The sequence below is a fragment of the Ostrea edulis genome, chromosome 3 (genome assembly GCF_947568905.1).
Source record: "Ostrea edulis chromosome 3, xbOstEdul1.1, whole genome shotgun sequence".
Taxonomy (NCBI): Eukaryota; Metazoa; Mollusca; class Bivalvia; order Ostreida; family Ostreidae; genus Ostrea; species Ostrea edulis.
Window position 1 is genome coordinate 77,546,675 of NC_079166.1, and position 13,469 is coordinate 77,560,143.

General features: G+C 35.4%; 1 protein-coding gene across 1 annotated transcript in view; it reads right to left on the reverse strand.

Moving 5' to 3' along the window:
* The window catches only part of LOC125677509 (uncharacterized), a 171,474-nt gene that overhangs the window by 97,009 nt on the left and 60,996 nt on the right, over window positions 1-13,469 (reverse strand). Inside the window, exons 9-10 of the mRNA XM_056161023.1 lie at window positions 10,031-10,129; window positions 9,774-9,863 (exon numbers count right to left, since the gene is read on the reverse strand). Of these exons, the coding sequence (XP_056016998.1) occupies window positions 9,774-9,863; window positions 10,031-10,129 (189 nt within the window). The remainder of the gene's footprint in view (window positions 1-9,773; window positions 9,864-10,030; window positions 10,130-13,469) is intronic.

Consider the following 13,469-nt stretch of genomic DNA (forward strand, 5'->3'; position numbering starts at 1 on the left):
ATTTCTTCCTCAGTAACAACAGGTTCAAACTGATATCCCATATCTAATTCACTTTCTGATGATGGCATTTCAACGTTGATGCTTACAATGTGCCAAAAATGCGCAATGTGTCCTACTGACGTCAGCATCAGTGGATGCTCAGCGATAATCCAGCAAAAAGGTAATGATATTTTCAATATTGCAGCTCCCAAGGATTGAAAAGATTAGTTAATCTTTGTGAAATATCTCCCTACTGAAGAACGGTACATCTCAGTGATTTTTAGAATTCATTATATACATCAACATGACAAATCGAAATCCTTTCTCATATTTTCATGTTCACTTCCTTTAAGCTTACATTCTTCTCCTTCGCTACTACTATCTCAGAAAAAAGTGGGTAGAGTCACCTAATATACATATGTGCAGCGTAGTGCCATGAATTAGTCAATTCTCACGTTTTGCACTAATAATAATAATAATGATGGCCTTTAACACAAATTAGCATATATCTAGTTTCCATTGTTGTCCTGCATTAAAACATATATATACAAACATAAAATTAACATTTAAAATTAGTATCTAAACTATATATTTCATTGAAACAATCCTTCGTTTGAACTATTGTTCTGAAATAATGTTTGCTCTAACTTTATGACGCCTAAACAATTATTACAAAACATTTGGACATAACTTATTTTCATGATTTCTGAAACTTTTACCAACAATTGTAGAAATATGACAGATGGAAGTTTATTATCAACTTTTAGCATTATATTTCCTGCTATAACTTTTTGGAAGAGTGGAACAAAAACCTTGAGTGTGATGTTCTTAGAGTCATATAACACAGGTACATGTATGGCTATTTATGGGGGGAAAGACACTTGTAGCTACAAACTGCAGATATTTGCGCCGTTAATGATGAAAACGTTGCTACCGATTGAATCTTGATAAGTTTATGAAAGTGGCTGTTTTCAATCAATTATATGGTAGAATGAATAGAAGTTGACTCATTCATGACAATGTGCTTTATTTTTATTTGAATATGAAAATAACGGAAAATGGTCTTTGTCAAAAAAATACCCCCGATTCTACGTGCCTGCTCTCAGAAAGACCACTTTTCGTCATGATAAGAATGTATAATGATGTTCGCTGCGTTGGTCAGAAAATGTAAGATATACTCCCACCAGTGTTTGCTGGTTTGACCAATTGAATACGACTACATAGATGATGCTAATGTTTCTAGAGGGAAAAATATCGGTCTTATCGAAATCCGATTGCATATCTTAACTGCCACGATATCTGCAATTCGACCAAAATTAATTTGAAACCTGAATTCTAAAACTTAGATGTCCTATACAATTATTTCTCTGATGTTTTAAAAATCGGATAAAAACAGCGGGTACATAAATTTCTTTTTTATTAAATCTTGAAATTTTGAATCAAAAAAAGAATAACTGCATAGATATTTTATGAAACAAACACCCAGTGTTTAACAATATTTGATGAAATAATAAACAATTAAAAATCAAGTTAGATATCGTTTGAATGTCCTCGTGTTTGTTATAACATATTGATGTTGCATATCGTTTTATTCGTTGGAAAATGTACGTTCTCATCTTTGGTATAACATTTCCTGTTCGTGATTTCGGGTTTTTGAAATACAACTTTTACGGGAATTGTCCCATCGAAGCAGGAATAGCTTTTCTATAAACACTACTTGAAACTTGGCCAGATTGCATAACACCCCCTCTCTAACTAATATTTCAGGAAAGTTAAAACTTTAGCTTGATTCATTCTTATTACTTTCGTGCACTGGAAAGCGAACATGTCCATTGGAAATGCATGTATTTCTATTTTCTTTGATACCTATATTTCATTGAATTATGAAAGCTAATCCGGGTTAGAAAATGCGAGAGAGAAGAAGAATTAATCTGTAGCCATGCTTTAACAAGTAGTGGCTACGAATTAATAATCCTGGCCACGAGTTAGTAAATGGTGGCCGCGGATCAGTATATCGTGGCTACTAATAAACAAGTCGGGGCCACGAGTTAACAAGACTTCTCCCCTCGCGGGAACGCCCACGTATCACAGGTATGTCTCCCAATTCTGTGTCTTTGCTACTGTCATAAATACCAAATAAATCCGTCAAATCACTCATTTTTGTCTTACATATATTGTTGATATTTTCTTATCATCTTGATAAGAAAATATCAACAATTGTCGCTGTAGCAACAAAAATACACAGTAAAAACAAATGCACATATAAATTGCGTCAATATGTGTTACAGCTAGGAAATGATTAAAGAGTTAAGATGTGTGATTGTGAGGATCGGGATTTAAGAAAGATATTCAAAGATTAAGAACATATGGAATATCCATCAGCGGTGTTCTTTATTTCGAGTTCAATGGGATATAGCAATTCGACATATGAATGGGGAAAAGCGGGAGCAATATACCCCCGCAGGACGGAAACAGTGAAATTGTCCTCATTATTTTTGATTGGTTGTACACTGTTCAATGTCCCGCTGCAGAATCTTTAACTCATGTGAAGACTTCATCATATAGAGCTGCAAAATTTAGGCTTATGTTCGGCGCTCACGGCCTTTGAACGAGGGGTCTTGATCTTGTCACACCGGCTGTGAGACCTCAGTTTTTGTGGTCTCATCCAAATGATCGCCCCATTTAGTCGACTCTTACGACAAACCAAACAAAGGGTACTGTGGACATATTCTAACGTGGATCCACACGGGACTGTGCATTGAAGAGTAAACATCTTCTTGACAAAAAAAAACTCTATATATTCTGCAATATAACATTACTCAATTTATTTTATATGCTTGATATACAATGTAAGTTCTGATTTTTTTCCATGACATACTGTAATTTCCTAAATATACGCGAGCAATTCATTATCGCGTAATTTCGCGAGAAACATCACCTGCGAAAAAATATATCTCGCTTTGATTTTTGTATTGCTAAAATACATGCAAAAATATTTGATCAACGGAACACTCGCCAATTTATTTTCTCGCGATTTGACGTCAATGAGTCATTTCGCGATAGTAAGTACTCGCGTAAAATAAAGAATCTACAGAATATAATCAATATAGATGGGCCACAGTGACATACATCTTTATTTAACAAAAGTATATCCATACACCGACACGCAGATAAAGGGAAAGCAATGGACTGATGATTCCTTTATAACATTTCCTAGTTTGATATAGTGGTCTATGTGACAGAACAGCTAACAGGAAACAACTAAGCTGATACTGTTAAAAACATGTAAAATGTATAGATGAACGGTGAAGATAACGAACAGTGGTCAATCTCATAACTCCTACAACCAATACAAAATAGATAGTTGGGCAAACATGGACAACGGACACACCAAAGGTGGGATCAGGTGCCTAGGAGAAGTAAACATCCCATGTCGACCGGTCACACCCGCCGTGAGCCCCTATATCCTGATCAGGTGAACGGAGCTATCAGCAGTCAAAATCAGTGTACCAAGAACTGCTTAACAATCGACATAAAACACGTCAGACAGCATTTGACTCAATGATAGGTTGTATTGACGAACAACATCGTGATAGCGACCATAGCATTTGCAAAATGCTGACTTCAATCGAGACTGTTGTAGATCCATAACTTTTTTGAACGTTGAAGAATCTCAAAGAAAATGACATATGTGCAATTTCATTATATACATATTATATACTCAAAGTTTTAAACTTCTTCATTGGTTTTTTAAGATATACTCTGGACAAAGACAACGACCCCTCAAAATGGGGAAGAAAAATCCATGACTTTCTTGAACATTAAAATATCTCAATCCAAATAGCAGATACTCATTATTATTTCTACCAAATATACATCAAGTTTTGATCAAATATGTTCATCGGTGTTATAGATAGCATCTAGATAAATTATGTCTACAGATGGACAAGGTAATTCCAGAATACCTTTGTAACTTCGTTTGTAGGGGTATAATGAATATTATCAATAGATAAAGCGTCGTCGAAACATTTAAATGTCGAACTGAAGGCCACAGCAAGATATTCTTTATTCTCGTGTAGCTTTTCAATCAATTTTGTCTCAAAAGAAATCCAAAACATATTATATAAAAATATAATCCTTGTATTATCAATTTTGAGTACTTTTGTACGGAATCAGGGTGATTCTTATTCAAATGGCGGAAAACAAGATATGAATATTTTGTGTTCCTCATCAAAACTGACACGGTGGAGGGTAACATGTGAGATTCTAGAAAAGAAAGGGTCAGATACAGTGATAAAATGTAGAAGATGTCCCAGATTTTAACCTATACTCACGGCAGAAAGAGAGTTCTTCATCGTACAAAAACTCACCGTGATGTGATACAGCACCTTTATCAGTTTTAATGTGATATCTGATATACCTGTAATCACTTGTAGTGCATTCCAACGGGAGAATGAACAGTCACAACCTATGCTAAACGCTGAAAGTTTGATACACCACCGGGATCCGATTGAAACCGGATGTCCCAGTTCCAAAGCAAACACCATAATCATTAGGTTACCCACCAAACTAGAAAACACAATAAAACATGTAAAGATAAGTCAAACTGTAATTGTTTTGTTCCTATGTAGTCAATGGGACGGATGAATCTGAGTTAATTGATCGATTGATTGTATATTGTTGAATGTCCCCATTCGGAACTTTTCTCTAATATGTATAACGATCTAGTTCGTCAATACAACCTCGCATTGGGTCAAATGCTGTCTGACGTGTTTCATACCGATTGCTAAGCCGTTCTTGGCACACTGATTTTGACTGCGGATAACTCCGTTTACCTGATCAGGATATGGGGCTCACGGCGGGTGTGACCGGTCAACAGGGAATGCTTACCCCTCCTAGGCACCTGATCCCACCTCTGGTGTGTCCAGGGGTCCATGTTTGCCCAACTATCTATTTTGTATTGCTTGTAGGAGTTACGAGATTGATCACTGTTCGTTATCTTCACCTTGCATGTAGACATCACTGTTGCTGGTGAATGACTTCAAAATTTAGGTCTATACTTAGTGTTTACGGTTTTTAACGAGAAAGGAATCGTTTATATAGTACTGAGCATGAATACGTAACAACTAATCAGTCAATATCCTACAAGATGAAGTAAACTATGTAGAAAGACTTTGTTGTATGTAGGATAGAAACCAAGAAGAATAAACGAACAATGGACATCAAACATCAAATATATACTGAATAATCTAACAAATACAGAATGGGTAAAAGAATAGATAGTGAAATCACGATAAAATCATTAAAAGTATGAGTACAATGGCGCTATTTGTATTTGTAAACACTGCGTTATTTGTACAGTGTAAATGTAACGCCTGTTTGGCAACTGATGAAGGCTGGGAGAAAAACGGATGGTTAGAAACAGTTAAATAATCTGGGGGACATACTTGAAATTCAATGACAGTAAGTGTTGAGAATGGCGGAGTATAACAGACAACAGACATGTTCACCAAGGGAATGACTAATGACATTGATACTGGAAAGGCCCCATGGTTAGGAAGGATTCGTGATAACTTGATGCTGGTTCTCAAAAGGCAGTCGGTGAAGAATTACACAGCAAGGTGCTACACAGGCCACAGTGGACATGAAGTGGAAATATCAAAGATGAACCCGCAGAGGGAAATACAAAGTCAAGTTAAGTTTCGAGCAGATCGGGAAACGATACTAGCACACTGTAGAAGTAAATATAGTACTCCCCAGAACTTCACTCAAAATGTATCATTTTTCGTGTATGCAATTCTTTGCAGTAGCGTACGTTCATTTTCCATTTTGTGTATAAATTTGCATATTTCATACATTGCAAGATCAATAAACTATTGAATAATTGAGTTTGCGTATCAATTCTCTAACACCCATTTGAGTTTTCTTGGTGTGTTTATCAGCTGTTTCGTCATGCTTGGAACCTTACATATTATCTGTTGTTTTCGCTAACACCTCCTTTTCAACCAAAAGTATTGTTTATCAGGAATATACTCTATAAATGATGAAATCGTGGTCTCCAACAGAATTTTGTAACTGTTAGGATAATTCTGCTGGCTTACTTTAATTATGCAATCTCCTCACTTGTAACTATGGTATTTTTATTATATCACCAACATCCATTCAATATATCCAGATGTTAATTAACTAGCTGAAATCATGAACATTAATATCCTAAAGGAATATTCTTTACTATGTCACACAATCACGTGACTCAATATCCATACACGGAGATGTTCCAGTAATAACTAGTTCCATATAAATATTAGATGTCATGCAGTTGATATTTTAAGTAGCTAAAGAGCTAACTCTTATCTATTTCAAATATAGTATGGTTTTATTAAAACCAAATGTCTCCCCTCCTCCCCAAATTGAAATTCCTCCAAGTTACACCTCTTTCCCGTAATGTACTGCATATGATATGAGAGAAAGCATGGACAGGATCATAGACATTATGAACTGCACTTTGTGCATAGAGGAAAATATGGAAAAAAGATTCAACATCAATGTGACCAATGCCATTGCTGCATATGATAATAAAATAATTACTGGTATGCTGAAGTACTAGTAAAATATGCACATGTCCTTCTACATAAAATACTATAAAACAATCTTCTTAGATCCATTGTAAAGTTTAGATCCCCAAGTCAAAACTATGTCAGAATGTTAATAAATGGTAATGAACTGTTGTTCAAAATGTCATGGCTATGTGAAAACATATCTATACATGTATGTAGGAGAAGTGTTTACAAGCTATTTTACACCCTTCATCCCTCTTAGGTCCACTATAATTTTAAGGATAATGATTGACACTACTGTTCCTACAATATGTATATCTGCAAATAGCAACGAAGCATTGTACACAGTTTCAAGATTATTGGATAAGCCATATAGAAGTAGTATTCACAAGCTTTTTATACAGCTCACAATTATATTATATTTCCTATACCCTTTAAGAAAATAATTGGATCCCCATATGCCGACAATATGAAGATTTGCATATCACATATATCGACAATATCAATATCTGCATTTCACGTATACTGACAATATGAAGAGATCTCAAAAATGTAGACCCCATGTCACAATAGGTGTGGGACGATACAGATCCTTCACTGCTGAAAGGTCGTAAGCGTCGAGGATGGAGCTAAATTAGCAGCCCGTAATTAGCAATGGGGACAACTCCATATGAATGAAAAAATTTTGGAGTGGGACGTTACAACATACAACCAACAATCGACATATCCCGTGAGGACCCGCGTTAGAACTGGTCCTCAGTACCCCTTGCTGGTCGTAATAGGAAACTAAATGGAGGAGGGGAAATATACAAGAGGTTATGGGCTACACCGCTCACCTGAGTCACCTTGGCCCACATTATTCCTTCAATCTGGGTTCAAAATCTTGGTGTCATGTTTAACTCCAAGATGGATATGGAGAAACAAGTGAACTCTGTCAGCAGATCTTGTTATGCACAGTTGCGGCAAATAGGCCATATCAGAAAATATTTAACAACAGAAGCAACTAAATCTCTTGTGAACTCCCGAGTTACATCAAGGTTAGATTACTGTAATGCTCTCCTGGTTGATGTTCCAATGAAAGTCCTGAGCAAGCTCCAACATATTCAGAACACTGCCGCACGTCTCATATCCAGGACCTCTCGTTACAACTATATCACTCCAATACTAAGAGAACTACACTGGTTACCTGTGCAGTATAGGACACAACATAAGATACTTACTTATACTTACAAAGCCTTACATGATGAGTGCCCAACTTATATCAAACAATTACTAGAGGTATACAAGCCTACCCGAAATCTTAGGTCTATAAAACAATCAGTCGCTTTAGTTATTCCAAAAAGTCGAACCGTAACATACAGAGATCGGTGTTTCAGAACAATAGCTCAAAAACTGTGGAATGCTCTTCCAGAACATGTAAGGGACTGTAGAACACTGTGTGCTTTCAAGAAGTCACTGAAAACACATTTTTTCCATCTAGTTTTCCAGGACTAGTTTCTATCATTTCAGTCATTCGTGTAGGTTAGATTCTGTGAAAAACTGTGAAATATATATATATATATATATATATAAAAGGAATTGTATGTTTTAATGTATTATACCCGAAACATTATATGCTGTGTGTGCGTGTGTGTATTTCATTATTATTATTTAAATACGCCCTGAAACTGATGTTTATTATTATCTAGCATATTTATGGTTATCTTGTGTGTTCATGTTTTATATGTACAATGAGGATAGGTACAGCTTTTAATGTTTTATTTATTTTCTATGTATTATGTGTATAACATTCTGTTGTAAGGTATATATGCATTGTGATGCACCTTTGGGCGTACATAGTGTATGAAAAGGGTGCTATATAAATATGGTATTATTATTATTATTATTAAAAAGTTTTCCATAAATATTCGCTTGTTAAACTTTGATTGTCTATTGTTGGTTGGTTGCTTTACACATCTGAATCTGCACTATGCCAGGAAGCTTTCATGTAAATGTTAACTTTTATGGCTCAATGGTTCTTCAGAAGAAGAATTTTTAAAGACATTCTCTGTGTATTAGTATGTGATGTTATTAGGAAGTTTTCATGTAAATCGGTAATTTACTAGTTCAGTGGTTCCCGAAGAGAAGATTTTAAAATAGTTTCCATGTATATTTGTAAAATTTTGATCCCTTATTGTGGCCCCATCTTACCCCTAGAGATCATGATTTTAAGAAACTTGAATCTGCAATACGTTAGGAAACTTTAATGTAAAGTTCTACTTTCCTGCCCTAGTGGTTCTTGAGAAGAAGATTTTAAAAGATTTTCCTACATATTTGTCTGTAAAACTTTGATCCATTATTGTGGCCCCATCCTACCACTTGGGGCCATGATTTGAACAAACTTGAATCTGCTCTACATCAGGAAGCTTAAATGTAAATCTCAATTCTTCTGGCCAGTGGTTGTTGAGAAATGTTTTAAAGATGTTTCCTGATATATTTGTATGTAAAAAATTGATCCCCTATTATGACCCTATCCTACCACCGGGGGTTATAATGTCAGGAAGCTTTCATGTAAATTTCGATTCTTCTAGTCCATTGATTTTTAAATAACACCACCCTATTTTTCATTTTTGTGATTATCTCCCCTTTGAAAGGAGGATGGGCCTTCAGAAACTGAAAGCCTTACACTTAAGTATGCTTTTCGGCAAGTTTGGTTATAATTCGCCCAGTGGTTCTGGGGAAGTAATCAAAAATGTGAAAAGTTTACAGACAGACAGGCGGAGAGACGGCGGACAACAGGCGATCAGAAAATTTCACTCAAGGCTTCAGCTCAGGTGAGCTAAAACTATTGGGAAAGGTTTATACTATTTGTAGCACCGCTCCTGTTTAGCCCAAGATATCAAACTTAGGCATTTTATTTATCGGGGTTTTGTGTAAATGATGGAACAGTAAAATCCCAAATGACAATTTTTATGAATTCTTCACAGAATATAAACTTGAGAGTAGGGCAGACCCGGAACCCTGGTATGAATTTATTTGTCTGTTTTACGTCCCTAGAAAATAATCCACTTATGTCACGAGTCACATGGTTCTGTCTCAATGTATGTTCAATGTCATTTAAAGGTCAAAGCGACAAAATCATGATAAAGAAAGGGGAATTTATTGACTTCCAACAAAAATGATGCTAAACTTCTAATAGCAGGTACTCTTAAACGAACGGACAGGTACAGCTTACTGTCAAATAAATTAGAATATTACCTTGTATCATCCTTTCTAATATCGACATCGCGCCATCGTCCCTGGTAGACTTATCTTCTCTTTTTAATGTAGGTGGGTCGTCATCAGATACTGTTAACATAGTATTAACAAAGTAAATATCTAGTCAGACGACTGTTGTCTACCACATACATTTTTGATAATCAGAATTAAGTTAAGATATGAAAATATCGATAAAAATATTCAATGATTACTTTTATCTATACCTTGTTTCAACAGATGTTCAGATTCAGAAATACCTGCAGCATTGTTGAGGAGAGGTTCACTTCCATTTTCCTGGTTTCCAAGATTTTTTCTTTCTCTGATGTCGTCATCAACATGTAGTGAATGGCGTCTCTCTACAAAAAGAGGTGGTTTTTTTTTTCATTTTTCAATAGAAATTTCAGAGGGAAGATGGAAACACACCCAGCTTTGTTTATCTAGAACATATGACAGAATGTTTTTGAAATATTTTTGGAATGTTCTGTCATGTTCTTTCTTCCATAAATATCAAGTCAGTTATGTCGACGCTTAGTGTAGTTAAGGGGTTGTTTCTGAATTCAAATGTGTGGGTATCGCATATAATTACGTCTTTATACAATGTCTCAATCAATGGTGATGACAATATTACTTGGTCGCTGTGTATATTTGCCTCATCAAAAAGAGGAAAAGAAGAAACTTTTATGTTAGATCATTCCATGCATTGATTGTAAATAAAAGACATCAAATATAAGGTGTTTTTTTTATTTTATACTGTGTTATAAAGTTAATGACAAAAAGAAATACTATTATAAAGATGCTGGTGAAAATCTGAATTCAACCTTCCCTTGTTCCCAATTAGCCTTGAAGTTCCCATTATGTCATGTACACATGTAGTAATACATACAGGTAGCAATATTCCATTATCACTTTCTTATAGTGTGTATATATCTCAACTGATTCGCTACGCAATAGCTTGTTCTGTGTATGATCAGTTTTTAAATCGAGGCAGGCTACTGCCAACCAATTTGATGGTTCAGAGGTTTCAACACTCTCGTTTAAAGTCAGCATTTTGCAAATTTACCTTATCACGATATAGGGCTCACGGCGGGTGTGACCTGTCAATAGGAGCTGCTTACTTATCCTACGCATCTGATCTCACCTCTGATATATCCAGGGATCCATGTTAGCTCAACTCTCTATTTTGTATTTCTTATGAAATTAAATACTGTTCGTTATGTTCGCTTCCATATGCGTGAAGAAATATTTTCGAGAGGGACGTCAAACAATATCCAATCAATCACACAGTCAACCACCACATGATACAGTTACAATACAATCTACTGAGTGTATTTTGTTTATTGCTGCTATAAGATATATTTACAATAACTGTTGCATTTAAAGTCATGGTTTTATCACATTAACTGGCCAATTACATTCTTATGTGAACATATTTACACCCTCAAAATAAGAACTAACTAGAGAAGAATATGTATTTATAAAATGCATGATAGGAAGATTATCTAAACTTTTAAAAAAGTGATATGACATTAACTACACAAGAATACTGTGTTATTGGAGTTTGTTTATACCAAAAAGAGTTGTCATCTTTATTGACAGGCATTGTAGTTAGTAATCCACCATATTACATCCCGTTCTGTGAGAGACAACAGAAGTAGTTGTTGTCATTTCTTCATAATTTACTATATTTGATGGATTTCTGAAGCAGATTAAGAAGTACGTGGGGTTTTCTTTTTGTCAGTGGTGTTACTGCATTTTGTTTTTCAAAACAAATACGGATAGTAATCAAATGCTTTTACTAAAGGTGATCTTGGTGTGAACGTGATATTTTGTGAACTCTCAATAAACCAAAATGCTTGTCAGACCTACTGAGGAATTATTCAAAGGGTCACACAACAGATGCAGCAGAGGAAATCAGTGAGTTTAATGGTTTTCACGACGTTCTTAAAAAATAGTGAACTATGAATTCAATATTGACATTGTAAACAACATGTCTGCAAGTGCATCAGTTCCATTTCCACAACTTAAAGACGTATTTACAAGTGCCACCATGAAAGAAAATGTAATTACAAATTTTATTAAATAGTAAGATAAAACTAAAAGGAACTGAAACAATGTTCCTATTACTAATAATGGTTATCTAAATTGCTATTTTTTTTTTTTTAAAAATAAATTCATTAAAAGTGCTATTTCAAATAAATTTGATGATTGTTTTTACTTTTATCCGTCAGTGAACTATAAGATTGTATTGCATTAATTATTGATATTTTTAGATGTATATGAATTATGGTCACTATTTTCAAATATCTAATAAAAACAAAAAACAAAATATGGTAAAATCTGCAGCATATCTGATATCAATCATCAACTTTTACAGTATTACCCCGAGGGTCGTACGCTGATATTGGAGTATCGGGTTAATATGGGGTATGATTCAGATTTTGCCATGTGTTATTCTCTATTTATCGTCCCTTGTATATAACTCTCTAGACCAATCAGATAACGCGTTGTATATAACTATCATATTGAAGTATTATATTAGCATATGTTCCCTTTCCATCATTCATCTTTTTTAATATTCCATACATTGCAAGATCAATAAACCATTTAGAACTTGTGTTTACGGAGCGATTCTCTAACACCAATATGAGTCTTCTTGGTGTGTTTATCAGCTGTCTCGTCCTGCTTGACACCTTACATATCTTTCTTTTTAACTTACACCATTGCTTATCAGGAATATAGTATATAAATATATGATGAAACCATGTTCTGGAAAAAGGCACATTAACTGTTTCATGTTTCTGCAATCTTCGAACTTTTAAATATGCTATTTTTTTTCATCATGTCACCAACATGCATGTAAATAACCGAATTTGAATAACTAATTGACAATAGTATCCTATAGGAATATTCTTTACAATGTTACACCATGGTGACTCAATATCCACACATATAGATGTTCCAGTAGTAATTGCTTATCTACAAGTGTTTGATTACATGCACTTGAAAAATGAAGTAATTAGAGCGGTAATACTTTAAGATTTCTTTCAAGTATAAGTTGTATCTATTGAAAACAAAACCGCCACGGTTGTCTAGTAGTAGAGCATTCGCCCCGCATGCAGAAAGTCGGGCTTCGAATCCCAGATGCAACATACCTAAGTCTTTAAAACAGGTAGTGGCAGTTTCATTGTCAAACGGTCGGTATCAGGTGTGCATGTTACAGGTCCTCAGATATGACCTTAAACGAATGCCCCGTGTCACAGCAGGTGTGACACGCTATTGAACCCTCATTGTTGAATAGCCGTAAGCGCCGAACATAAGCCTAAATTTGAAGCCCTAAATTTATATTGGTGACGTCACCTTACGAGTGAATGTGGTTGATTGATTGTATCTTGCTTAACGTCTTGCTCGAGGATTTTTCACTCATATGGAGACGTCACCAAGACAGGTGAAGGGCTTCAAATTTAGGCCTATGTTCGGCGCTTACGGCCATTGAGCAGTGAGGGTTCTTTAACGTGCCACACCTACTGTGACACGGGAAATCTGTTTATAAGGTCATCTCCGAGGACCCGTGACATTCACACCTGGTCCCGAGCGTCGGGCGATGGAACTATCACTACCCGTGTTAACGACTTGGGTCTGTCGCGGCCGGGATTCGAACCCCGGCCTATCGCATGCAGGACGTACGCTCTAACCTCT